Source organism: Prunus dulcis, chromosome 8, assembly GCF_902201215.1.
Source record: "Prunus dulcis chromosome 8, ALMONDv2, whole genome shotgun sequence".
In the NCBI taxonomy this organism is placed as follows: Eukaryota; Viridiplantae; Streptophyta; class Magnoliopsida; order Rosales; family Rosaceae; genus Prunus; species Prunus dulcis.
This window is the reverse complement of record NC_047657.1, coordinates 14,420,009-14,447,964: the sequence shown is the minus strand read 5'-3', so window position 1 is coordinate 14,447,964 and position 27,956 is coordinate 14,420,009. Positions and strand designations below refer to the sequence as shown.

The window sequence follows — 27,956 nt, the reverse complement described above, 5'->3', positions numbered from 1 at the left end:
TGAGAATGATTTCTCCTCTATGTTTGTTTGCTCAAAAAATGCACTTCCCATTACACTTTACAACAAAAAGTGAAAATTAATATAAGAAATAGAAAGGTAGGAAATTTGTATAGTGATTAATACATAATTTTTTTGGATGCTGATTTTCCCACTCCTCTTTCGTCCAGTTACACTCCCTTTTTATATATTCATTTTGAAATTATTCTTCAGATTCAGTTAATATTTTTATAGTCATTAATCTATAATTTTTTCCTTTCTATTTCTTCCACTTCATACCTCCTAATCCAATTGAAAAAACAAAAACAAAAAATAAAAGCCATATTAGAAAACCCTAATTAACCACGTGCATGGTTAAGTGAGATGCATTGTACTAAAAGACAATTATATATTCTCAACACGAATATCGGATATGCCAGTTATAAGTACGTACGTTTTATTGGACGATGAAGTATGATCATAACATTTCCTTATAAGGTAAATAGGATAAAATAAATAAATTAAGTTAGCACACGGACTACATACTAGCTACCAAATTCGATCTTCTGCTTGTATGTTCAACATACATGTTCTAACTTGCATGGATCGCAATTTAGTAAATAATAATCATGTCTCTTTTACATTAGTCAAGTCTAATTGTAAGTTTACAAAAACTATATCAAACCCCATCTTCCATAAACAACTCTCTATGGGTGCCATACTCTACTTTCCTCTCCTTACAATTGTAAATTCCATTACATGACCAACTTCCATCAAACTAGGCAAACATACTTAGTTAATTATGAACTATATTGTAATTTACATGTCTACCCCTACTTATGAACCCGCGGTCAAAGATTGACCAAATATATGTTGCCCATGATTCAAAATTTAGGTGTTTTGATTGCAATACATGAGCAGGTACAAAACTAGGTTCACAATTTAGGTGTTTCGATTACAATACGTGAGGAAGGACGAAGCTAGGTGTAGACATGAGGTTTTCATGGCATTTTGTCCTCTATATAGATCTTTTCATCATTTAAAATATAATATGTAATAATTCCACAAAATTAGGAAAATTATGCTAAATTGGCCTCTAAACCCCTCTTTTTGTAGTTTAGACCGTCACTTGTGCTGGAAAAACAAAAAAACAAAAAACAAAAACAAAAGGCTAAAGAGATTTGGATTGGGCTTTTTCTTGGGCCAATAAAAGAACTAAAGAAATCCGCGGCAAATACGACTGGCCCCAACAGAAAATCATTGAAACCAGCAAACGAACGAAACAAAATAAATATAAATAAAATAATAAAAGCCAAACTGTAAGTTGTAACCAGGAATTGCGCCACGTCAGCAACATATGGATGAGCAAAATAACAGATTAAATAAAGAGAGGACCAGGCAGTTGGTTATGAATCATGATATGAGAGCTTCTCTCACTCTCAGTCTCGTCACTCCCTCACAGAGCTGATAGGCCACACAGAGCTTCCTCCTCTGCTCTTCTTCGTCTCTCCCGAGGAGATGAGCTTCTCTGCCAAGCCTCAAACCTTAACACTAATCTCATGCACTCCTCTATCTTCTTCTTCTTCTTCCTTCTCCTCCTCTCTCCCATCAGTTCGCAGACACTTCCTCGGCTGCGGTGGCCATAGTCCCCGACCGCTCTCCGGCGATCTTCGCTCTCTTAGAAAACGCAGAAGCCTTGCCGGGGTCCATCGCTCTCCTCCCTCGAAGTTTCTCATCAAGGCCTCCCTGGACCCGCATTCGCTCCTCGTCGTCGTCGCCGTCGTTACCTTCTCTGCTGTCTCCGTCGTCTACTTCAATCGGCCATTCAAGTCCAAGAAGAATCTCGATGCTAGAGTTAGAGAGCTCAGAGAGGTTAGAGACGCCAAAGAGGTCAGTAGCCAGCTACCAATCCGCGAAAATCAGATTCTTGGTTTTGATGCTTTGAACGGAAAGATTGAAGAAATAGAGACGCCGGTGCTGCAATTTCACAATTCTGCGCAGGAGTCTCTTGCGCCTTTAGTGTTTGAATCAACCGCAGTGCTTCAACCGCTTCGTTTTCCCACTGAGTTGACTCAGTTGCAGCAGCCAGAGCGGTCTGAAGATGTTGATTATGATCCAATTTCGGAAGAGTTCTCTAAATTAATGGGTGAACGGTCTGAAGATGGTGGTCGTGACCCAATTTCTGATGAGTTCTCTAAATTAATGAGTGATTCTAATTTTGGCGTAGCTTCACCTTCTGTTCCTGTAGATGATGAGGAAAGCGTTGAAGTTGGCGAAAGCGATGAAGTCGGCGAAGCTACTAGCTTTCATGTACTCAATAGAGAATCGGTGAGAGAAGAGCTTCACATGTTTTATGAGTCGAACAAGTCTGAGACGAAATCTGTAGCAAGCTTGAATGGTAAAAAGCCATCTTCTTTTTTGAGGAACATCACTGTGACAGGGACGGATTTAATACCACAAGCTTCCCATCACACTACAGGTAATGCCATGAAAGAAAGACCATATTTTGATACTTGTATGGTAATTTTGAGAAATAAATGTACTTTTGGCCTATTTTCTGAAGAAGAGTGTTTGTTCAGAGTCTATAGAAGGCCATACCCGCAGCAGAAAGGACTTGGGAAAGGGCAGTGGATATTCAAGCGACAAAGAAGTAAGACATTTGCCTAAAAAGAATTCTGGGACTATGACCCAGTTTCCCCACCCACATGGGATTCATACAAATGACAGAGATCTTCTATCAGAGCAATTAAGTGCTTACCATCGTTTGCTAAAGGATGGGAGGTACATGTTATCTTTCACATATATGTTATAAAATACCTTTAGGGTCCTTTGGGATTTTGGAGTTTAATAAAATGGATTTGGTTTTTGAAAAGGAGTTTGCACTGGTTTGAAATGACTAGATGTAATTAACCAAAGTGAATCCGTGTACTTCCTCTTCTTCTTTCCCTGTAGAAACACAGTTTTATGCAATTTAACTCTAAATAGTATTAATATAAACCCCTAGATTTGAGTTCTCACGTACCAGTCTTTCCCCTTCTCCAAATTTCTTTTCTAGAAGCTGATCATTGAATAATATGGGCTTCTTAGGCTAGGCGACTCTTTAAAATTGCTTGAAGATTTGGAAAGAAGGGGTTTGTTGGATATGAATAAGGTAAGGATGCAACCTTCTGTTGATGATTTGTTCTTGTGTGTTGGGTTTCTCTATTTTACTAAGTTCTCTGGCATCAGGTTTATCATGCAAGGTTTTTTGAAATCTGCAAATCGCAAAAGGCTGTTGACAAAGCTTTCCGTTTCATCAAACTGATTCCAAATCCAACCTTGAGTACATATAATATGCTTATGACTGTCTGTGCAAGTTCTCAAGATTCAGAGGGTAAATTCGTTTATACAATTTACCACAGCTATTAATTATTTGGTGCAAAATAAGTTCCTGATATCTTTTTTGTGGTTTTAGAAGCTTTCCATGTTCTGCGACTTGTCCGGGAGGCTGGAATGAAGCCCGATTGCAAACTTTATACTACTCTGATATCAACATGCGGTAAAAGTGGAAAAGTTTACACGATGTTTGATGTATGATATCTTTCATTTTGGTTTCTTTCAGCTCTCAGTGGCATGCATACTTTGAGTTTTTAGCCCAATATTTCTGAAATGAAGTTTTACTGTATTACCAATTTTAGTCACAGTAGCTGCCAGGGTGGCAAGTTCTGCTTGTTTGGCTTGCTTTATATGTAGAAAGAATTGAAGCTTACATGTCCATCCCTTTAAACAAAATTTTGACCATCAGGTTGACATTCTGTTTGTAATCCCTGAATTCGATATAATTAAATCTCATCTACATCTCAAATAGAATTTGAGTACCAGCCTTTTGTATTTACTGAAGCTTTAAACTTGATTTCATTAAAGCTGAGTATTGATTTCTTCATTACATTTTTCATTCATGAATCCTGTAACTAATGAGTGCCCAGTTGGTAAATTGCTATCTTCAATTTTAGATATATTTTTTAACATAACCTCTGCATATCCATTTTTCTCTGCGTTTCCCATAGTATTTCAACTACATTTATCTTTTTCTTCTGCAAAGGTTTTTCATGAGATGGTTAATGCTGGAGTAGAACCAAATGTTCACACATATGGGGCACTTATTGATGGTTGTGGCAGAGCTGGGGAAGTGGCCAAGGCTTTTGGTGCTTATGGGATAATGAGATCTAAGGTACTATTAGAATGAGAAACTTTACAATATCTATCCATAGTTACTATTACTCTATCAAGTTCTTTGTTTCTGAGAAAGGATGTTGTTTCTTGTTTCTTCCTGGATAGTGAATAAGTTTCAATGCTGATAAGATGTTACATGCAGTAGAAAGTGAAGCCAGATCGAGTTGTATTCAATGCGCTTATTACTGCATGTGGTCAATCAGGAGCAGTTGATCGTGCTTTTGATGTCTTAGGAGAGATGATGGCAGAAACGCAACCTATAGAACCTGATCACACAACTGTCGGTGCACTAATAAAGGCATGTGCAAATGCTGGTCAGGTACGGTTTGCCATTTTCTTACAGTAGTTGCAGGGTCAGTTTCTTCACATTTGTGGTGCATGTGGTGTTTCTACTCCTATGTCTTACTTGTATGTTTAATCAACTTAGATTGGTGCATTTCTTGTAGGTTGATCGAGCACGGGAAGTATATAAGATGGTCCACAAATATAAGATAAAGGGCTCCTCCGAGGTTTACACCATAGCTGTTAACTGTTGCAGCCAGACAGGTGATTGGGAGTTTGCGTGCAATGTGTATAGTGATATGACTAGGAAAGGCGTGGTCCCTGATGAGGTGATTTTTTCAGAATTAGATCTTTCCCATGACATGTTGACTTGCACAGTCATTTTGGAGTTGGGATTGTGTTAGTGCTGTCTAAGTTTTACAAAATCTAGTCGCCACTAAATTTAGTTGGTTTAGATAAGCTAGGGAATTAAAAGGGTTTAGATAAGCTCGGGAATTAGAAGGGGAAAAACAGCTGGCTTATCTTTCAATCTATTTTCGTTGATGTGATCTTTGCATTCAGTCATCATCACTAAAATTACTCCTCTCTGATACATGTCATGATTGCTTACATAAGCTTCTGGTGTTCGTACAGATGTTTCTCAGTGCATTAATAGATGTTGCTGGGCATGTTGGAAAACTAGATGCTGCCTTTGAAATCCTACAAGAAGCTAGAAATCAAGGAATACAAGTTGGAACTGTATCATACAGCTCATTGATGGGAGCCTGTAGCAATGTATGTCTCACATAGGCAATTCTGCGGTAGACTTTTTTTTTCCTATAAAAGAAAATTAGGCGTATTTTTTCATATAGGTTATTGGTCCAAGCATGCAAAATGAAGATGAATAGAAATTCAGAATCATCCAATAAAAACCCAAATTAAGAAACCAGACAGGGTTTTGTACTATTTTTTTAAATAAATAAAAAATTATTCTTATAGTTGTGTTGGTTTTCCTACCTTCTATCCCTCGACAGTTCCTGGAGGCTTTTATTTGTTCTTAAGAATGCTTCCTATTAGTTCTAAATTTTTTTGTTATAAAAAAAATTGTTATTGTTTTTTCAATCCAAAGACGTAACATGCTGTTTGAAACGTTACTTTTCCCTGATGCTGAAAATAGGGGCTTATAATTCTAAATGAGCTCCATATAATCAAAGTAATTGTGTAGTTAGGTGATCGAGAGAAAAATCCTCTGCTGAACTGCCCAACTTATTTCCCGTTAGTGTAAACTCTTTAATGCTGGTAAGAATACTTAAATATTTAATAAATTGGGTATTCCTTGTTTCAGGCCAAAAACTGGCAGAAAGCACTGGAGCTCTATGAATATCTCAAATCCACTAAAATTGAGAAAACTGTTTCAACTGTCAATGCTTTGATCACAGCCCTGTGTAAGTCTCTAAATGTTACCTTATTTCCTTTTCAAACTAATGTCAATTGGTATCATAACAATTCCTTTCTGTTTTATAATCCTAAACTGTCACATTATCTGAGGCGTGTATATAAAATATGTGTGTGTGTTAGCTAAACTTGATTGAGATGCCAATAATCACACTTCAGGTGATGGGGATCAACTACAGAAGGCTATGGAAGTTCTATCTGAAATGAAAGGATTTGGATTGCATCCCAACAGCATAACATACTCCATACTTCTAGTGGCAAGTGAAAAGTGAGTCTTCTAGAGTTGATGCAGTGTTAAAGACAATGTTGGCGTGTATTCTTGTCTTCCGTAAAACTCAAAACTTGCACCTGTTTAATTGTGCACCCTGTTTGCAGAAAGGATGATCTAGAAGCTGGCCACATGCTCCTTTCTCAAGCCGAAAAGGATGGGGTTGCTCCAAACCTTGTCATGTGTAGATGCATCATTGGTGAGTTTACAGTATAGTTAGTTACAAAATTCTTTTTGTCAGTTTGGCTCTGATATCTGAATGAATATAGGTTCATTTTGTCTCACAATGATTTGCGAGATGATTCTCCATTGTATTAAGGAAATAAAAACAAGTTGGCCTAACGTGTGAATTTGATTGATAATAACCTTCAATACAGCTCTAGGGAAATGCTCTTCGAAACTTTTTTTCATTTGGTTCGTTGGAAGTCTAGTCTAGCTAGATAATCAGAAGCTTGGCTTCCTACTATTCTGATGTTTCCACTAAAATTTAAACTTGAAAATCATAATCCAAATCATTACTAAAGTCAAAGATAGTTAGAGACATAAATACAATTTAATTAGAACATACCAACATCGTTACATAACAACTTTTCTTGTGTTCAATTATTTCTTTTTACATATGAGTATACATAGCATGCTTTGATTCTGTGTTTTATTATTTGAGCTTCAAGGAAATTTGAATTGGACAGTTGACTTCAGTTGGCATTTGGGGTTTTCAAACATATTCACATCTTCATATTCTGAATTATTGCAGTGTGTTGTCTTTCATACATTTTTATTCTCCTTACATTTGATCTTTTTGAAGGCATGTGCTTGCGGAGATCTGAGAAGGCATGCTCACTTGGTGAACCTGTCTTGTCGCGTGATCGACCACAAGTTGATAGCAAATGGTATTTGATTCTTAGACTCTATGTGATGATCATTGGACATGTTTTGTTGTGGGGAACTAGGAAAGCAACATAATGTACTTGGAAAATGCTCGTCACTTATTTTGTATGTGTGAATTTTTCTCAAAAAATGTAGCAGCAAGAGTTATTTTATTGATTTTGAGACTGTCGGTTCTGTACTTGTCTATAAAGTTATGCATTTGTAAAGAGTTTTCTGACCCCAATAAGTAAGCATGAAAAAAGAATTAAAACATTATCAATCTGTATCTTGAAAGGAAACTTTTTTGTTTGATTATTCTTTATTTATATATCTTTATGTTCGTCTGAAAAGCTTTACATGGTTTGATATGTTCCTGAGTTAATTTATTTTAGAAAGTCATGATTTTGATTTCTAGGCTAAAATCAGTCTTCTGAGCAGTTTTTATCTATTGCATTGTTTCTATAGGGCATCACTGGCCTTAATGGTCTACCGCAAAACGATTGTAGCTGGTATTATGCCTACCGTTGAAGTTATATCTCAAGTTTTGGGATGCTTGCAGCTCCCTTATGATGCATCATTCAAGAATAGACTTATTGAGAATCTTGGTGTAACTGCCGACACATCAAGACCTTCAAACCTATGTTCATTGATAGATGGGTTTGGTGAATATGACCCTCGTGCTTTTTCATTACTTGAGGTCAGTTGGAAGCTGAACTTTTCAGTGCTTTTCAATACAATTCCAATTATAAAACTAATTGGAAACAATCTTATAATGGCATATACTTGAAGGAAGCTGCATCTCTTGGAATTGTTCCATGTGTATCCTTCAAAGCAAGTCCTGTTGTTGTTGATGCAAGGAAGTTGCAACTTCACACTGCTGAGGTAAGTTCTCTCGTTGTTGTTGGATAGCTTGTCTTCCTTTATTTAGTAATATAAAATTCTGTCTCAATGAGTAGGTCAACTTGATGAGCTTAACAGTAGCTGTAGCTGATCTATTCCCCCCTCCCCCCCCAAAACGCAAACAAAACAAGAGAATAATAAATTAGATTAAATTAGATAGTACGTGCTACTCATCAACTCCTGTGTGAAATTTGCCAGGTCTTCATCTTGACTGTTCTAAAAGGTCTCAAACATCGGCTTGCTGCTGGTACTATAAACTACATCTCTTTTCTGTTTATTCAATTCTTTGAAAAAAAAAAAAAAAAAAAAAGTTTGGCTTTGAATGAGTTTAGTGCAGAAAATTGGACAAATTTGTAAAAATTTATGGAAGATTTAGATTAAAAAAAAGGTTAGCTTTCCGTTGTATAAAGCCTAAATCTTATTCCTTTGTTGTTGCATATCTTGCAGGTGCAAAGTTACCCAACATGACCATTTTACTGCCCGTAGAGAAGACACAAATTATGTCTCCGAAGGGGAAGACAATCAACATTGCAGGAAGGTGAAAATTATAACTTAACAATTACAGTTAGGGATATGAATGATCAACTGCGGGCAAAGGTTTCTGGGATGAAATATGTTTTAAAATCACTTCCACTTCATCAGAATTCGCCCTCAGAATTCATGGAATTTTATATAAGTGTATATTCTTTATTTCGTTGATGCAAATGTGCCATCTTTTGTTTAACAGGGTTGGCCAGTCAGTTGCAGCGTTATTGAGAAGGCTTGGAATACCTTACCAAGGAAATGAATCACGTGGAAAAATAAAAATCAGTGGGTTGGCCATGAAAAGATGGCTTCAGCCAAAGCTTGCTTCTTTCACTGGAAAACCAGGAGAATTCGGCTCATCCCAGTTACAATTAGGAAAAGGAATCACACATCAGCAGCGCAACATTCGAACTGGCAATCTGTCCTTGGACTAAGGGGACATAATATATGGATGCTGCCCAGTAGACAGTTTAGAAGCATCTAATCCAGTTTTCCTAACTTCGGCTGATGCTCTTTACACTTTTTATATCAGTAGTCTTACATGCCTATACCTACCCCGAGCCTAACTAGCTACCCCATTCTCAAAAATTGCTTCGAATATGGGATACCAGAAGTTGAAAGTTTCTTCCTTGCATAGAGTTTGTAGAAGAGTAACGAGAGTTCGTATAAAAGTAGCGACAGCCGGGGATTAATAGAGTGAAAAGAAGCTCCTTGGATTGCAAAGAGGAGAGATGCATGATGTTCAATGGTTTGCTACAGCAAACCCCACCCTTCCTGTCTCTTTGTAGGTACCTTGCAGTTGCAGCTGGGTGATGACCGTTTAATAGCATCATGGGAGTTGAAAAATGTATGATTATGTTTTATGACCACGTTAAATATAAAGTTTGATGTAAAAAATAAACCTCCATTTTCAGTATAGAGTTATGGTCTTCGTTTTCAATACCATCATGGGAGTTGAAATGTATGCTTATGACAATGTCAATTACTGTGTTGATATATAGCTGAGGTAAGACACCTTCATTTGCACTATCCCGAATTATTTGGTAATAAATTGATAAGGAAGACTAGTTGTTGAAGAATGTAAAATTTCAATATCGGAAATTTGGCAAAATAAAATATAAATATATAAATGAGTAGTTTCAGACTGACTAAAAAGGTTGAGGCCTTTTGTGATAACATTCCTCACTTACTAGACTAGAAGGTGGTTTAGTTGGGGATAGTATTGGTGTTTCACACCAATTCAAGGTGGTTAAGTTGAGGACAGAGTGTTTGACCAAGTTTAGTCGAAGTTCATTATGTTGAAATTGGGTTCGATTTGAAATATAGTTTCAAATTAATAAAACTGAAGAAACTTTCTACTTATTGAAAACCTGCTGAAGCCGTCATCAAATTAATGAAAACCTGAGGCTGCTGCGTCCTAAAACCGAAGCCAACCTTCATGGACTGAATAAAACCAAACCAAACCATGTGATACAATTGTGGTAATGCAATATGTGAGCTCTTGTAAAATATGTTAGGAGAGCCAAGAACCTTCTTTAAAATTGTGCTATAGAATTAAGGACCAAAGTCACCACATCACATCGCAATTTGACTTAAATTTCCCCACCTAGTGCCCTACTCATTTACATGTACAAAATCTCAGATGGGTTTGGTTCCCCATCATTCCTAAGCCTACCAAAACAAAACCCAAAAAGGAAAAAAAAATTCAAAATTGTGGAAGATTTCTCTATGATCCAATCATCATCGTCTTTGTCTGGCACCCAACTGAGAAGTGAGGCTAATGAAGGTCTCTTCTTTGCATGGAATTGTAAGACCACCCATTGGATGGTTGAAGCCAAACTCTTCTTCTGCTCTCTTAAGCAACACTTTGAAAGAAGGGTGGTTCAAGTAAGAAACTGGAACCACATACCTCTTCTTTCCCATTTCTCCTACATATACTGCAACATGCCCTTTTGGAACCTCGTGAGATTTAGGCTGCAGCTTCAGAATGTGCTTCACTCCATGTACCATAGAAGAAGGCAAACGAATCATCATACCCATAAAATGATCACTAAAACTTTGCAAAATATAGTTGAGAGAGAGAGAGAGAGTTTTTGCTGAATTTGCTTGATGTAAAAGCTAGGAATTGTTTGAAGCCCAAATTGATTTTGTACCTCTATTTATAGAAGTTCCCAAATTTCTGTAGAGTTGGATAATGAGGTCACAGTGAGGCTGTGTGGCACTGGCAGGGCAGGCAGCAAAAGCTCACATGGGTTTCATCATCTTAGCTTATTAGCAACCGACTTAAATATGCAAATGTCCCACTTGTTCTTCTGAACAATATTTTATGCAAATTGCCCTGAAAAAAAAACTCATGGCTGCTGCCAGTGCCAAAGAGCCACCATGGGCCCATATGTCACCAAACTTCAAAGCATATCAAAATCCAGAGGCCCTAGCTACACCAGAAACCATGGAAGCTACTTAACAACTTCCATGTGATTAGTTTTGTGAAGCATAGAATTGCAGCTTAAAATAATTAGACGAAAATGGATAGGTTTTTGACTGAAACCTACCCCCACAGTGATCTAACAAGGTCCCCCATATATATATATATATATCCAATGCTCACAAATTCTCCCTGCCCTCCCTCCTAGTTTAGATTATTGTTTGTATTAAAAAATATGAATGCTGATTTTCTCACTATCCTTTTGTTCACTTATACTTTTTAAAAGAGGAATTAAAAAATTAACTCCAAAAAATATATATATATATATATATATATAAACATCCAATCAATATTTTCCCCTTTTATGTATTTTCCTTTTCTGACATATAAAATGCAGTGCAGGCCAAGTTGTTTGAATTGAAGTATAATATTATCTAAGCCCACCCAAACCTTATCTAAGCGGTTGATTGGGTGGCTATAATATTACTATTTCATTTTGGCATTTTCCATATGCGCAATGCTCTGCTCTCTCATCTGAAATAAAAATTAGACCATAACCCCCTCCTCCACATGCATATTGTCTCAGCTACTACCGCTTGTACATTGGCCTCACGTGTGTAACAGTGTGTGTACAGTGTTTTTGTATTCAATCGTTAACATCGACCTCGATTGAGGAGCCTTTTTTGGCACAAGCTTGACGAATTGTTTGCGTAACATTATCATATGGTGTTATCAATTAACGGTTAATATGTGATGTCTAGTTAATATGAATTTTGATTGAGGATTTTTTTTCACGTAACTGTTACTCGATGTTATGAGTTAGTGATCATGTGATGTCCTATTAACATGAATCTTTATTTAAAAGTTTTGTGCGTCATATAGTGTTATTAATTTACTCATATAATATAGTATAAACTTGAAATGACAGTATTACTGTGACAAACAAAAATTTCTCCAATCCAACGACTTACCCGAAAAAATGGCTAATCATATGTGCCCACTTAAAACATCAATAAACGTTGGAGATACTGAATTTTAATTCCAGTCTTGGTATATTTGATGACAAAGAAGGTTACATGCATTCTTATTTTGTCTGCAAAAATTGTCTCTATATACACAAAATTTGCCATGAAAGAAGTTTAACACAAAGTCTCAGTGGCAGCCTTGAATCCTTGACACTGATTTATACAACTCAGAAGAATACAGAATTGGGTTGGAATTTGAGCTTCGTTAATTAGCTCTCTAGCTGCTAATTTATTCGAGAAGTGAGACTAGTAAACTCCTCTTCTGAGCATGGAAGTCTAATGCCCCCCAATTGATCAAAACCAAACTCGTCAGCTGCCTTGTAGAGCAAGTCTTGGAACAAAGGGTGCTTCAAATATGATATGGGCACGACATGCCGTTTCTCATGATTCTTTTCTTCTGCATCATCCCCTACATAGATTGCAAAATGGCCTCTGGGAACATCAACAGTACAAGGAGTTCTTGTGGACCTCAAATGATGCTTGGCATGGAAAACCATCTCTTTCAGACGAAAGCCCATGTTTGCCTTCTGCTCTAACCACAAAGACACAAGGAGAAATGAGTAATTTTAGGGTTATGGCTATGGATGCTATAGCTTGCTTGATGGGTTCTCCAAGCATTTTGCCCTTTTTAAGGTATATATAGGAACAAGTTTTCAGGCATGTCTTTGTTGCAGGTTTGCTTTGTAGGCTTGTGGGACAGTTTGGAATTTCATCATTATTGGTTTTTTTTATTAGTAGGGTTGGTTCAGTTTCAAACTTGGTCAAGTTGGGTTTTTGTTGCTCACTCCAATGTGATGAGTGTACTTTATTTCTCTTCCATATAGCACATGGCCTTACCTCAAACCAACGGAAATTAAAATGTTGGTGATGTAAGAGTCAACAATAATGCATGTGGGAGTGAGAGTGAGAGACTGAGTGTGAAATTAGTAGCCAAACCAATAAAAATGCTAATAGAAGAAGAAGATGATGATGAGTCAGTCAGTTATGGAGTCCTCATGGCTCTGAATTAGAAATTAATCATTGCGCAAAAGAGTTGTGCTACCGTCAGTTGTTGATATGCAAGTCATTTCTGATCACTAATATATGTGAGGTACGCATCTCATTAATAGTCAGAAATAGTCATTATATCTCGACGACTCATCTTAGCAAAATCCTTACTCGAATTACTTGAGAGTGAATCGTCACGTCTCACGTGTACCATAAATGGCTGATTTGTTTTTCTCGCCCACCATTTTCCGCGTAGAAACTGTAAGTACTGCAAGTGTATGCCTCGTTTCTTTCTATAATGTTTTGGGAAGGGGTTTCTTTCTATAATGTTTTTTGGGAAGTTGGGGGGGGGGGGGGGGGCATATGCCCCTCCATCCATTGGTTCAAAATTCATCTGATGATCCTGGCCTGACCTTTCTTAATGAGTATTTCAATACTCGAATAATATGCAGAGCATGTGGGCACAAGAAATCATTTTCATGATAATATGGCAGGAGCCGCAGCTACCATTTGCTGCTGCAGATATATCTCTGACTCTGAGCAAACCACTACTACTGGACACAGAGGAACATTTTTAGATAATACTGTCAGACCAGAAAAATAAAATTTAGCTCTCTTCGTCAGGATGAAGTAGCCCCTAGATATGGAGAAATACTTGTGTGAAACGGAGATAGCACTATTTTGTTATCCTCGATTAATCATGGTATGTCACGTGTGATAATTTTTCCACGTGACAATTTGTGATTGGTTAAGGATAGCAAAACAGTGCTATCTCCGTTTTATACAATTTTTTTTGCTAGATATGGCCACAAAGGAATATTGGGATCTTCCATTTAATGAGGATTTGAGTTAATTGCTCAATCTTTCACTTCATATCAAATTATCAACCTCATCAGTAAGCCTGCACACCATTAGTTTGCGCATCACAGTAAAGATTTTTTAATCTTTAATTATGTGAGCTAGAACTTGGAAGCACCTCTTCACCAAATGACGAGAAATACCACTAAACTAATACCTAGTTAGTCGCGTTACAATATACAGTTGAATCCGCTACAATTTGATACTTACAAACAAGCCCTTAATCTCTCTTGCAATTTTCCTCAGTTGTACTGTCTTAAATGCTAATTACCTCTCAGACCAAAATAAATAAATAAAATGCTAATTGCCTCTTTCCTAATCAGAATCGTAATTAATACCAAATGGCGAAGTTGAAGATGATGAATGCATAATTCTCTCAGGTTGAAGTGAATAATTTCCTCTTTGATTAAAAATTGTTTGCATGCAAGAACTTTTCTTGGGTTTTTTTTTTCTTCCCCCCCTTTCTGTTTCTTGTTGTGCAATCAAAATTTTGTGGCAAATATCATATCAACATTCTGTTTTTGCGTTCCAAGTTTCTTGTTATCTTTTGTGGTTCCTACACATTGTTAGGTCAGAATAGGCCAAATTACAAAACATAAAAGGCATTCCCAGGGATGGTATTTCCCAGAACTTACAATTAATACAAAACTGAAGAGACTGATCACTTTTGATCCAAAAAAAACTACAAAATAAAAGAAGAGACTGATCACTTATGATCTCAAGTTCTGTTTCTTTCAGTTGTAGGATGAAAGGAAAATTAATTGAAAGGAGGAATGATTTGGTTAAATAATTGACCTATAATTGGAGGTCATATACAGAAACATTATCATCTATGAACAATTTAGAACTGAAGTTACACTAAGGAAGTAGTCTTCACTGCATGGAATTGTGAGACCCCCTGTAGGATGATCATATCCAAACTCTTCCTCAGCCTTGGTTAACAAGTCTTGGAACAAAGGATGGTTCAAATATGATATTGGAATCACAAATCTCTTCTTCTTTCCTTCTCCAACATAAACAGCAAAATGGCCTTTCGGAACCTCAGCATTAGTGTCTGCAGCTGATCCATATCTTGCTGAAAGTGTTCTCTGGAGCTTCTCCTTGGCATGAGCTATGCCTATCAATTTGATCCCCATACTCAGAATCAACAAATAAAGAAATGCACCTCAAAGGTTGAAATAGAAAAGTTGTTTTAGTGGTTAAGTGAGAGCTGCAGATTTTGGGTTGAATGAGCATGTCAGTACCTAAAATATATAGGGGGGGAAGGGAATGGATAAATTTGTAAGAGCCTTATTAAGAATGTTGAGAAACATATCAGGTGAAGGACTTGTGGAAGGTTCACATGGACATTGCCTTAATTATCCAAGACACCCTACCCTACAAACTTTGGGACCCAATAAAAGAGTGGTGCAACTTGAAAAATACATAGAGTTATCTGAGTAATGTTTCAACTAATAAAGTAGAGTGACCTTTTTTAATGCTAGCCATGTTCTTGACATCAGAGGCCAGGATCAATTAAAGAGGATCTTCTGAGGCTCTGAGTCATTGTGCATATAATGAAGCACTGAACTTGGACTTGAGCTATTGAGATAGCTTTTGTAGTGACAGCCAACCAATGAGCCTTTTGTGGTGATTAGCTCCCACAAGTAAACCAATACATGGTTTTCTGCTTTGTGCTTAGACATTCCCTTTAGATTATCTAAACCATTACTGGGCCCTCTCTTGACTCATTCACATGGACACTCTATTGACTAGGCAAAGACTAGAGTTGAATTAATTATCTCATCCTATACTTTTGGTTTCAACTTTTCAAGAAGCTTTTCTAAGAACAATTATTTTTCATTGATAATGTAATTTTCCTTTTTCTTATAAACAATTGCTTATGTTTCTGTTGACTATATTATATATTATCTATTGATTTGTTTAAGTCATATTTTTTGGTCCAATATAGATAGACCCATAATCTCACACCTGGATAAGATTCTATTAGTGAGGAGGTAATTGTATTAAATTTGTTGGATCATGATAAATATATTCCAGATTCTTCTGGGAATATCCCACATTAGAGAATTGTAGAATACGAGGCTGAAGCATTTTGCACTTCTTTGGTGTAAACCAATATGCTTTTCTCTATTCTGTAGATAAGCAATACAAGAAAGTTCTCTTATCTGGTTAAGCAAAATGCAAGTTTTACATTTCCACCACACATAGTAAAGTATATTATCTGGACTTGTTTTATTGATGGATGGTGGGGACTAGATATAATTGTATTCTATTACAGATTGTTATTTAGCTGTCTCTTGAGAGCATGTGAAGAAGAAGAACCCTGAAAATTACTGGAAATTTATTAATATACTAGTTCAACATTTTCTCCTCTATTTTGTTGGGGTAAGTAGCCAACATTGCAGGCTTTGCTGCATTTGGAAAGATTTTTTGTGATGAAGCAAATAATTTTAAAAGCATGAGCAAGAAACTTGTGAAAGAGAACTAAGAATTGGTTTTGAATTACTTTCTCAATATCAGAATACAAAGAGGACATTTACAAATGATTTCAACTCTTCAGAGCACAAAAATTGAAGAGTTTGGTTCAGTCATGTTGGCCATAACATTAGAAGGAATGTAAACAAGAACTGAGGCCAATGAAAGCCTCTTCAGTGCATGGAATGGTGATGCCACCCATTGGATGAGTGTACCCAAACTTCTCTTCAGTGCAACTTAGCAAGTCTTTGAACCACTGGTGGTTCAAGTATGATATTGGTACAACAAGTCTCTTTTTCTGCTCTTCTCCTACATAAACAGCAAAGTGGCCCTTTGGGACATTCGTCACAGCCATACTCGATTGCTTAGACATCAAGACAGATCGTCGGATGATCGATAGCAAGCTCATACCCATGGTTTCTGAGGATTGTTATGATTAAGAGTTAAGAGATCTTTGGATGAGGGAAAGCTGTGACAATAGAGGATGTGATGACTTGGGGTGATGATTTGTATGGCTCTGTTGCTGTGCTTATATAGGGATGGAATTATGGATGGAATAGTTAAGAGGAACCTAACTGGAGGTCACATGCTTCTGTCCTCTGATTAATTTTCAAAAGTTGATGGGTCAATTTTCATGTACAAAGGTAGGCAAAATCATGCCCTACCATACTCTACTCCTTACCTTTCCATGTCAAATTCAGATGCCTTCAGACTAATGTACCTGCTCTTTATGGATAAGTTTGATCTTCCATGTATGGCCAATATTGAAATATCAAACTTGACCAAATATAAAGGGAAAAAAAAATACATGTATCTTTCAATGCTTTAGATCATAGAGAGATATTATGCCAGCCATGTTGGTTCTCTGCTTCCCATCAACCTTACCATCCACTTAAACTTAGGCCCAAGTTTATATCACCACCAGCTCCTGAGGTGATAACCTTGTTGATCAATAAATTCAACAACCCGGTTTCAAATGGAGAACACGGTTTGATCCACCTTACTAGTTGCTACATAATAATCTTTAGTTCCTGTGTTTTCCAGGTTTTTTTTTTTTTTGGGAAACTCCAGGTCATATGTTGTAGTAGTCGGCATATGATGGTACATAGCAAATAAATTCACAGTGTGAAATCTGTCAAGTCTTATCAATTAGTTGGGAGACAAAACCATGTGAATCCTCATGAAATATGTCCTAAAACAAATCTGAATTATATATTGTAGACTAAAGTTTCTGTTTGCCTCCCTTGGTGCTAATTTACCAGCCTTTGCACCACATTCAAACTGAAAAATAAGGGTGCGGTCCTATAATTTTCTGGAACACATGTGACAAGTATTGTAGTTAAATACAAAACACAGAAGAATTACAAGTATTTAGCATGTTGTCGTCGTTCAAGTTGGTGTGTGCAGTGATGGGATGAGTTGTAGGTCATGGTTCATGTGAACTTCAAGAAGCCTGTATTGCAAGTTGATGAATTTAGGACTAAAGACAGTCTTCTTCTGCATTCTTATCGGCAATGCCATCATTTGCTTGCAGCATTATCATCCCCCAGATAGTTGTCTTATCAATAGCTAAATGTCTCAAGCATGTCTCTAATCTAAGAGGTTTAGGCTTATATTTTATAAGGGCTGCTCTTTTATCTGAATCTGTATTTTTATTGGGTACTTTGCTTTTATCTAAATGAGGTAGGGCAAGATGTTTCTCAGGAGGGTTACAGTTTGGCCAAATATCACATGAAGCCCTCATGACATTTGTGGACAGACCAATCCATGTGAATTCTCATAAGCTTATGTGTCTATTGACTTAATTAGTAGAGGATTTTAACTCATACCCTTTTCATCTATACCTCATTCTGTTTTACAAGCAGTATAGTCTCACATTCTTGGCCATTTATAACTTCAACTGTTCTGCAAACTTTTTAAAAATCTTTTGCTTGTTCATCCTCTAGACAAATTTTTTTTTTCCTGGTATTATTCATGCAAAGCAAAATCTTCTACACTCTCCCTCAAACCAAGCTGCCTACAGATGTCCCAAAGGGCTATTTTGCAATCTATGTTGGGGAAAGCCAAAAAAGCGGTTTGTGATTCCAATATCATGTTTGAACCAGCCTTCATTCACAGAATTGCTAAGCCAGGCTGAGGAAGAATTTGGATATGATACAGACTCCTTGATCTCATTTCTGACTCAAGAATATGAGAGTGCATGTTAACATACAGTTTTGACAAGGATTCTTGCCGAGGAGGATGAGAGTCGGAGGCTAATAATATGGATTTGAGTACACTTAGTGTAACAGATATTCAGAAGATTGTTAGTACATTTTTGGTTTTCTAGTCCACATTGTATTGTCCTATAAAAAATAATTTGGGAGTAACATATCTTCATCTTAGTCAAATTGATTGATTTTTCTCTCTATTCCATTGATCCTTGTCTTTGATGTCCATTCACCAAAATCAATGAATACAACGTTGCTAATTTATAGAGTTAAGCATTGGAAAACAAGAAACAGAACCCAGTAATACTAGCATCAATATCTTGATTGTTGACTACATATATGCTAGACTTATGCTGATACAATTAACCTGTGGTGTGGTCTCATGTTGCTGTAAAAACCTCCACATTTCCCACAAAGGCACACAAATTAGCAATCTCTTATTTATTTTTTGCTAAACATCAACTAATTAAATGAGAGACAAAAGATGTTTCAATCATGCCTTCACATATGTCGATTGTGTGCTAACTACGAATATGAACTTGGATAGAGAGCTGTGACATCCCAAATGTCCCATGTTGGAAAAATAGGATAGCTTAGCTAAGTCAGGCTGAAGCATTTGATACTTCTCGGTATAAACCAAGGTGCATTTCTCTTTTCATCCCCCAAATGCAATGACGTAATCCAGGATTTAATTTTACATTTACATTATATTTAATTAAGTATATTTCCTAGAATTGATTTATTGATGAATGGTGGGAGATTGATATTTGTAGTCTAATACAGATTGTTTTTAGATGTCTCTGCAGCATATGAAGAAGAGCCCTGAAGCTCTCTATTGATTTAAAATACATTAGCTCAGATTTATTCTCTTTTGTTTGGAGTAGGGAGAGAAGTATCCCACATTGACGGCTTTGCAGAATGTACTACAGTTAAATCTATGTTAAAATCATGAGCAAGAAACTTAAGAAACAAAACTAATATAGGAAGTGGTCTTGAATAATTTTATCAGTAATCAGAATATAAAGGGGACATCTACAAATTGAACTCTTCACAGCACAAAATTGAAGAGTTTGGTTTTAGTCATGTTTGTCATAAGATTAGAAGGAATGCAAACAAGAACTGAGACCAATGAAGGCCTCTTCAGTGCATGGAATTGTGATGCCACCCATTGGATGAGTGAAACCAAACTTTTCTTCACTGCAACTTAGCAAGTCTTTGAACCACTGGTGGTTCAAGTATGATATTGGTACCACAAGCCTCTTTTTCTGCTCCTCTCCTACATAAACAGCAAAGTGGCCCTTCGGGACATTCGTTGTAGCCATACTCGATTGCTTAGACATCACAAGAGATTGTCGGATGATCGATATGAAACTAATACCCATGGTTTCTGTGGATTGTTATGCTTGAGAGTTAAAGAGATATTTGGATGAGAAAAAGCTGTGACAATAGAGGATGTGAGGACTTGGGGTGATGGATTTGTATAGCTATGTTGCTGCATATATAGGGATGGAATTATGGATGGAATAGTTAAGAGGAACCTAGCTAACTGGAGGTCACATGCTTCTGTCCTCTGACTAACTTTCAAATATTGATTGGTCAATTCCATCTATCAAGGTAGCAACTTGCAAAATCAAGCCCTACCCAACCCCTTACGTTTCCGTGTCAAATTCAAATGCCTTAGTACTTGCTCTTCATGGATAAGTTTCATCTTCCATGTATGGCCAATCAGTTGGAAATACCAAACTTGTTCAAATGAATAGAGAGAGAAAAATAAATAAATAAATAAAAGCCTGTATCTTTCAATGTTTAATATCACAAAATGATATTATATCGGCTAGGTTGGTTCTGTGCTTCCCATCAACCTTACCATCCATTTAATTTTAGCCCAAGGTTATATCACCACCAACTCCTGGCATGTTTTTGTCACAATACACCTCACATGGGGTGATAACCTTGTTCCTTCTGGTAGATCGACAAATCGTTTTCAAATGCGGAACTTCTGTTTCTTGAATTTGATCCAACTAGTTGCTACACAATAGTCTCTAGTTCCTGTGTGCTCTTGGTTATATAAGTAATAGCGTCACTTCTGCAACCATAATCTGTCTATTGATGGTAGGCCATGCTATAAATTGTGAAGCAGCATGAAATCTGTCAAGTTTAATTTGGAGACAAAACCATGTGATTCCTCACCAAATATGTCATAAAACAAATCTAACCTAAAGTTACCGTTTGTTTCCCCCCAGTGGATTTAGGTGTTAAACTCATGAGCAGAACATATCCTTGCAAAGCCGGCTAACAAGGAGAGAATGGCAACCAAGCGATGTGTTACTATTTCAACATTTGACCCTGGTGTTAATTTACAGGACTTCCTACTGCGATAAGAAGGGCTTGTGACCATTGATTGCTTAGGGGGAAAGAAAGGGTGCGATGTTATAATTGTCTGGAACACACAAGAATTTCAAGTATCTAGCCTGTTTTGGTTGTTCAAGTTGATTTGTGAAGTGATGGGATGTGATCTTAAAGAAGCTTGTATTTGCAAGTTGATGGATTTGGAACTGAAGACATTTTTTTTCTGTATTCTTATTTGTAATTCCATGACTTTGGACTTCTGCCGCCTCCTCTAACAGTTAACATGTCTCACTGTCCTCAGCTTTCCATATTTGACAATTGCCCCACCATTTTGCTTGCACCAATATCATCTCCCATTTAATGCTTCTGGTATTAGTTGTCTTATCAATAGCTAAATGTCTCAAGCATGTCTCTAATCTTGGAGGTTTAGCTCTATATTTTATGAGAGCTTTCATTGTGTTTGAATCTGTATCTTTTATTGGGTGCTTTGGTTATATTTAAATATATGAGGTAGGGCAAGATGTTTGTCTAGAAGTTTACAGCTTTACCAATTTCACATGAAATCCTCATGACAATAGAGGGCAGACCAATCCATGTGAATTCTCATGAGGGTTTCAATTTGACTTAATTAATAGAGGATTTAACTCATACCCTTTCATCTATATAAACTAAATTGGTTTCACAATCAATCTCACATTCTTGACCACTTACAAATTTCCATTGTCCCGCAAATTTCTTTGAAATCTTTTGCTTGTTCTTCATCTAAACACATCTAAAAAAACATGGGTTTTCGTTTGCCCGGTATTACTCATGCTAAGCAAAAATTTCGACACTCCCCCTCGAACCAAGCTGCTCCAAAGGGCTATTTTGCAGTCTATATTGGGGAAAGCCAAAAGAAGCGGTTTGTGATTCCAATATCATACTTGAACCAGCCTTCGTTCAAAGACTTGCTAAGCCAGGCTGAAGAAGAATTTGGATATAATCATCCCATGGGTGGTATCACAATCCTTTGCAGTGAAGACAGATTCCTTGACCTCATTTCTAGCTCCAGTGGATGAGACTGGATGTTCACATACAGTTTTGACATCAAGGACAGCGGAAATGTAACTTCTTGACATCGATTATTGCCGACGTCGATGGGAGTGGGAGGCTAACATTATGGATTTAAGTACGGTTACAGATATTTTTTCATCTGAGAAAACAGCCATGTAAATGAACTTAGGGAGTAACATATAGATCGATTGTTCTTCCTTTTGCATAGGTGTTTCTCTTTTATGACCATTTCACACAGATTAATGGATACAAGTTTTGCTTCTTTGTATCTTGATTCTTGAATACAACTTAGCAATGCTTTATTATTTTCTTTCTGAACCTTAAATAATTAAAGTTGACAAAGATCCATACAGTTGACAAATTATGATTAAATCAGTTTAGCTTATGCGACTGAGAAGTTGAAAATAACACAACCAGTGGAGACCTGCCTTCTGATTGGAAAAAAGAAAATGCTAGAATGCCTCCTTGCAATGGCTAGGAGTACAATGCTTGTGAACAATACACATTTTATTGATTCATCTCCATTAATATAAGCACAACCTCTCTCATGTAAAGAGAGTTCCATTACAATAGAATAAGGCCTCCTGAAGAATTAATATCTAGCCAGCAGGCCAATGAAGGCAACGAACATAAATAAAAATGCGTACAAGATACAGATGATTACATACAACAGCAAAATTGTCAGCTCTGCTGGATTCCACTAGACCATGTCTGGTTCTTCACAGGTTTCAGAATAGCTTCAACCTCTGCTAGAGTTTTTTCATCCTTCCCGACAGTTTCAAGCTCCACAGCAGCAGCAACATTTTCCTCAACCTGATTAGGAAAAGGATAATACAAAACAGAGACCAAAGAATGATCTTCATAATTTAGAAATTTTATGAAATAATGAAAGGAAAGGATTTTCTATGGGATGTCAATGTGACATGAGCGAATAGGTAATTCATTTCCTTGACATGATCATTCGTTCATGCTACTATAAAGCCATAGAGCAGGGTGGTATAGCACCCACTGTGCAATCCTGATAGAACGTACAAGTTTGAGGTAAATGATGGATCAGAACCTGTTTAATGGAGTTCATGCCAACAAGCACTGAAGAGATATCCTTGTTGGACAAACTGTATTGCATAGCTAACTTTGAAATGTTCTTCCCTCTCTCTTTACAATAGACAGCAGCAGCTCGGCATGCAGACTGTCAAAAATATAAAACACATTAATCAGTTTTGAGTTTTCAATAACGGGATTGCATGTGATATGGTGATAAAGAAGAGGATTCACTAAGGTCTGAAGTAAAATGCCAGCTGGAACTGATGTATACAGAATGTCTACCTTCAATTCAGCAGATGCTGGGTGCCATTCTGGAGGACCACTCTCGGTTAGAAGGCCCATAGCAAGTGGAGAAGCACTAATGACACCAACACCTTTGCTCTTTAGGTATGGTAATAAATCCTCCAAAGCTGAATCATTAATACCATAGTGGCAATATGACAGAACCACGTCCACTGTGCCAGGTGGTACCCGATCGAGAACGTATGTGAAAATTCCCAATGGAAGTCCTGTAATACCAATGAAACGAATCTTCCCTGTTTCCTTGAGTTTCTTTAGGGCAGGGATTGTTTCATTGATAATCTGTTAACAAAACCAAACAGGAGAACACAACTTGATCATTAGGCTATAACAAATGAGAACAAAACTTGACCATTATCCCTAAAACAAGAAATGCCAAAGAACCTGATCTAGAGACCCAAATTCAATGTCATGGCATTGCAATATATCAACGTAATCCAGCTGCAACCTTTCCAAGCTCTCATCAATGCTCTTAGTCACTCTATCCGCACTGAAATCAAAACCGTCAGCATAGCGCCCACACTTGGTTGCCACAATGTACTCACTCCTTGGGACGCCTAGAGCTTTTAGTGTTTTACCAAGCACCTTCTCTGACAAAGTCCCACCATAGTACCTAACAATTGGGAAGCAGAAAGGGAAACTGAACACTTAAGTATGACACCCAAAAAAACAGCAGAAATAAGATGGAAAGAAGGTGACTTCAATACAAAAAGTTATGTGATTTGTGTCATAGATTAGTGAAGGAATTTCATTTACAAGGTCAGAACAAATACAACCAAATGGGTTTTCTGGGTCACAAATAATTGGTAAAGTATCAAAAATTCTTTTTGATCTGCAATCTCATAATTGAAAAACCCCAACTCTTCGTTATCTTATATTGCCACATTTTTCTCTAAAACCAAACAGAGCCACACAGATCAAAATCACATGCTAAGAGAAATTCTCGAAAATTCTCTACAAAGTTTCAGACTTTCTGGCTGCATTATAAGTTTTAGTTTGCTCTTATATCTAATCATGTGAAAATAAGTTCAATTTCACGAAATTTTCTTTTAATTATTCACAATTTCTCAGCAACCGGATAGAACAAGCATTGCTCACAAAAATTGAGAACTTGCGTATTGCGTGAATAAAAAAGAAATTACATACGGAGAGGTGTCGAAGAAGTTGATGCCACGACGAAAGGCTTCGCGAACGGAGCCGATGGCTTCGTCATCAGAGACGGGACCGAAGACGTTGCCCAGAGGCGAGGCGCCGAAGCCGACGCAGCTGAGCTTGAGGCCTGTGTTGCCCAGTTCTCGAAGCTCTACTTTGGGCAGCGCTGGCAACGCCATTGTTTTGTTGTTTATGAAGGAGGAGAGATATTTGAGTGGGATTTTGGTTCAGGAAGGCCAGGAAGGAAGTGGCGCAGTGGAAGTGAAGTGAAAAATATATGGGTTTTCTACCAACTGAAAAACAGAATTTTATGTTTCCTAAAGCCAAAAAGTTCAAAATTTATATTTTTATTAAAAACCCCCAAAAAATTCAAATTCATAGGCACACTACTATTAACATGATGCAAATTGTTACTCTTGGACTACTTATGTGGTTTTATAATCTAAAGAGTTTTTTAAAATCGCTTGTATAAAAAAAATTTATTATTATTATTTAAAATAGGGAGCTGATTTCCTCACTCCTATTTTCTCCACTTACACTTTCTTTTGCTTTTTAATACTTTTTAATCAATTTTATTCTTTCTCTTTCCTATTTTATCCTTACCCTAAATTAATTTCTTTTTTACTACACTTTTGTATTATTTCTTTTTCTTTATACTTAATTTTCTAACTTACACTCCATTTTCAATATTAAATGGGGAAAAACTTAATTTCTACATGATTAAAGGAAAAAAAATATTGAAAATTGAGTGCAAGTTGGAAAATTATGTAAAAAGAAAAAGAACTAATATAAAAGTGAAGTAAAAAGAAATTGATGTAGGGTAAGAGTAGAATAGGAAAGAGAATGAACAAAATTGATTAAAAAATATTAAAAAGCAAAAGGAGTGTAAGTGAAAAAAATGGGAGTGGGGAAATCATATCCCTTAAAATATTCATTTTTTTATTATACTTTTGAACTTATCCATTTGAAAAATCAACTAAATTGGTAATCGACGATTGGATGGGTGTTCAGTGTCGTGGGTCCAAGATCAAAAATTCACGTGAGATGCATAAAGACTCTTATGTCTTTCTTGGTTGGACCAACCAAATTTCCGACAAGTCTTTCTATTTAGAACAAGAAGTGGAATTATAAAGTGAATCTTAATCATTATGGATGACCAATTCATTTTCAAATATTGTTGGGAGATTTTATCCAAGAAATGGGTAAAAAAAATTGAAAGATCAGAACATAGGTAACCATTTGGTTATCATCATAATTTTTACAATAATTTTATCGAAAATGCATTGGTTGACCTAAAAATTACACTAATTCATTCAGGAACCACATTATTACGTTGAGCATAAAAGAGTGAGTGATGTCATGTTAACTTGTACAGTAGTGAGTGGCCAATAGCTATGAATCGTTTGCTATTCAATTGTGTGGTTAGCAAGAAAAGAGAGAAGAGGGAGACTTTTATTGACAACGAAATTTTGGTGGCTCTTAGACTTTTTTTTTTTTTGGGTGGTCGAAATGGTGCTCTTAGACTTAGTCATGCTTAATTTCAGTTTGAGGAGATAGAACTTGTAAAACCTGCAATAATGAAGAAGAAAAGGACGACCACAAAGTGATGCCTAGGATTAGTTGAGTTAATAATACTAAACCCACTTACACTCTAGTGTAATAAAGCTAGCTACAAAGTGCATAAATTTTCTTTGGGTTAAATACTTTTTTGGTTACTGGGTTGTACATAAAAATTCAATTTGGTCTCTAAGAAAAAAATGTAGCCAAATTAGTCATTTTATTTTCCAAAATTTACAATTTATAGACATTCCGTTAATTTCCGTGAAGTCTAGTTTTTTATTTTATTTTTTTAGGAAGCACGCTCAGTCTTCTTCCTCTAACTCCACGTAGGGCATATTGTGCTATTATGTTTTAATAAATTAGAGAACATCTTGGGTTGAAATCGAAATTATGAGGTATAAGGTCACAAATTGGATTCTATATTGAAGCCTAAATCAATTGAGTGAGCACCGTATTGTGACTTCTGATGGCAAGGAGACGTAATCAAGGTGATAGAATGTGTATGAATTGTAAATTTTGGGAAACACAGTGACCAATTTGACTAAATATTTTTCTCAGTGACCAAATTGAATTTTTCATGTAAATCCAGTAATCAAAAAAGTATTTAACCCTTTCTTTTTTTCAAATCCCATTAAACTTGGGGGTTTGCATAATTTTCTTCTATTATAGACTTTGGTTTTCGTTTGCATTGTGTAACTTAGAAGTTAGTCATTAAAAAAAAACAAATAAATCAAGAAATCCCAAAGAAAATTGAGGGCGAATCAGTGTACGTATGAGCTAAGCAATAGATAAAGAGATGCCCACGGGGACAACAGTAGTTATGTAGAACCAAATTTGCAGGAAACTTCCCTCTACATAATAACTCCATTGAAATCTTTGTCCTCCCTCGGCCAATGTGGCTTTTAATTTATTTGGTAACAGCCAAAACGCACCCCTTTGCCGGTTACGTTATATTGTTACATATAAATTAATATAAAGTCATCATCTTGCATGTAAACTGTTTTTCATTTTCTTTGTATCTTTTTTTCTTATACAAGATATAGATTCATTATAAGAAAGTGACTCGAACTTGCGTATAAGAGGACGGACTCACATTTTTCGGTTGTCTTTTGTGTCTTGGTTTATTAGCTAAGCTATAGTCGCAATCACAAGCAACATTTAGGAGAGGAATCTCATATAATCTTCTAGAAAAATTTGAGTGCTTGACATCAAGGTGTGTGTGCATCTTTTTGAAGTATAAAGTACAGATCATAGTCATAGATTCACCAGATTTCAACGCGCTATCAATCCATTTATGTTCCTTGAATTGGTTTCCAGCATCAGAGGTCCCCAATGCTCACTCACACACAACACAGTTCGTATAATATTGTATCTATACTATCCAAGATATACGTATAGGAAATTATTTGCAAACACCATGCATTGACATCTACACTCTTATTATTATTTCTTTATACCAATATAAGACCTTTTGTTACCCCACGCATTGACATGCACTCATTTTCTAAGATCTAAACTTAGGGCTCACCTTAGCTTAGCCAACAAATTATAACATAAAATAGTTAGTTTGAGATCATGACGATTTGGCCGAACAGGTCGAGTAATAGATTTAGAATATCAAACGCGTCGAATCAATTGGTAATGAATAGAGAGACTTGATATCTTATATATCGTGGTGCAAGATTTTAGTTCTTCAATGTAGAATAACTTGAATAAGAGTACTTAAACCTAGCCGTCCTAATTGGTTCGGAAATGAACCTGATCCGGCTGCCCTAAACATGCTATGTGCATGTAAACATATAAAAAGTTGTACCGCCGGTGTTGAGAATTCAACTTGATTTTCAATCCAACTTTACATTTTGGACCAAAATCTTTGATTCTAATTAATTAATCCTCAATCAAATTCAATTTCGGATTTGAATTCTGACTTCTTTTCTTCAATATCCCAACATTTAAGGGGCATTATAAAATTTTGAGGCAAAGAAAGTCCTATAAGAAAAAACTAGAGAAAGCAATTAGATGACCTTGAATGTGAAAGCAAGAGAGTTCAA

The 27,956-nt window shown here is 36.4% G+C and overlaps 4 protein-coding genes across 6 annotated transcripts; 1 reads left to right on the top strand and 3 right to left on the bottom strand.

Moving 5' to 3' along the window:
- The first annotated feature begins 1,384 nt into the window (after positions 1-1,384).
- LOC117638271 (pentatricopeptide repeat-containing protein MRL1, chloroplastic) lies at positions 1,385-9,493 on the top strand. 3 transcript variants are annotated; one of them, XM_034373410.1, is made up of 18 exons: positions 1,385-2,455; positions 2,556-2,757; positions 3,064-3,127; positions 3,205-3,349; positions 3,431-3,546; positions 4,058-4,186; positions 4,334-4,507; positions 4,635-4,799; positions 5,104-5,244; positions 5,795-5,894; positions 6,064-6,172; positions 6,280-6,371; positions 6,978-7,062; positions 7,505-7,736; positions 7,829-7,921; positions 8,138-8,186; positions 8,387-8,477; positions 8,667-9,493. In XM_034373410.1, exons 1-18 carry the CDS (start codon positions 1,495-1,497, stop codon positions 8,896-8,898), a joined length of 3,180 nt encoding a protein of 1,059 aa, XP_034229301.1. In that variant the 5' UTR covers positions 1,385-1,494; the 3' UTR covers positions 8,899-9,493. The 3 variants fall into 3 exon arrangements, 2 of the variants coding, with proteins under 2 accessions (XP_034229301.1, XP_034229302.1); XM_034373411.1 differs by having other exon boundaries at positions 1,407-2,455; positions 3,434-3,546; XR_004587287.1 differs by lacking the exon at positions 8,138-8,186 and having other exon boundaries at positions 1,407-2,455; positions 8,667-8,782.
- A 576-nt stretch (positions 9,494-10,069) lies between these two features.
- On the bottom strand, positions 10,070-10,640 carry LOC117637758 (auxin-responsive protein SAUR21-like). The gene has a single exon (XM_034372757.1). It carries the CDS (start codon positions 10,502-10,504, stop codon positions 10,205-10,207), a length of 300 nt encoding a protein of 99 aa, XP_034228648.1. The 5' UTR covers positions 10,505-10,640; the 3' UTR covers positions 10,070-10,204.
- A 3,949-nt stretch (positions 10,641-14,589) lies between these two features.
- On the bottom strand, positions 14,590-14,963 carry LOC117637633 (auxin-induced protein 15A-like). Its single transcript, XM_034372565.1, has one exon. It carries the CDS (start codon positions 14,893-14,895, stop codon positions 14,590-14,592), a length of 306 nt encoding a protein of 101 aa, XP_034228456.1. The 5' UTR covers positions 14,896-14,963.
- A 7,375-nt stretch (positions 14,964-22,338) lies between these two features.
- Positions 22,339-24,640, bottom strand: LOC117637213 (L-galactose dehydrogenase). Its single transcript, XM_034372053.1, has 5 exons — positions 24,340-24,640; positions 23,578-23,806; positions 23,176-23,475; positions 22,910-23,038; positions 22,339-22,662 (listed from the first exon to the last, which is right to left on the bottom strand). Exons 1-5 carry the CDS (start codon positions 24,522-24,524, stop codon positions 22,531-22,533), a joined length of 975 nt encoding a protein of 324 aa, XP_034227944.1. The 5' UTR covers positions 24,525-24,640; the 3' UTR covers positions 22,339-22,530.
- Positions 24,641-27,956: the final 3,316 nt, after the last annotated feature.

What these genes read in the sequence shown, in the direction of transcription:
- LOC117637633 (XM_034372565.1), bottom strand. Translation starts at nt 14,895, where the DNA reads ATGGGGATCAAATTGATAGGCATAGCTCATGCCAAGGAGAAGCTCCAG.
- LOC117638271 (XM_034373410.1), top strand. Translation starts at nt 1,495, where the DNA reads ATGAGCTTCTCTGCCAAGCCTCAAACCTTAACACTAATCTCATGCACT. An exon ending in AAGGCGTGGTCCCTGATGAG is followed by an intron (nt 4,800 to 5,103) that starts GTGATTTTTTCA and finishes GTGTTCGTACAG; the next exon opens with ATGTTTCTCAGTGCATTAAT. An exon ending in TGCAACTTCACACTGCTGAG is followed by an intron (nt 7,922 to 8,137) that starts GTAAGTTCTCTC and finishes GAAATTTGCCAG; the next exon opens with GTCTTCATCTTGACTGTTCT.
- LOC117637213 (XM_034372053.1), bottom strand. Translation starts at nt 24,524, where the DNA reads ATGGCGTTGCCAGCGCTGCCCAAAGTAGAGCTTCGAGAACTGGGCAAC. An exon ending in AATTTGGGTCTCTAGATCAG is followed by an intron (nt 23,476 to 23,577) that starts GTTCTTTGGCAT and finishes TTTTGTTAACAG; the next exon opens with ATTATCAATGAAACAATCCC. An exon ending in GCATGAACTCCATTAAACAG is followed by an intron (nt 22,663 to 22,909) that starts GTTCTGATCCAT and finishes TTTCCTAATCAG; the next exon opens with GTTGAGGAAAATGTTGCTGC.
- LOC117637758 (XM_034372757.1), bottom strand. Translation starts at nt 10,504, where the DNA reads ATGGGTATGATGATTCGTTTGCCTTCTTCTATGGTACATGGAGTGAAG.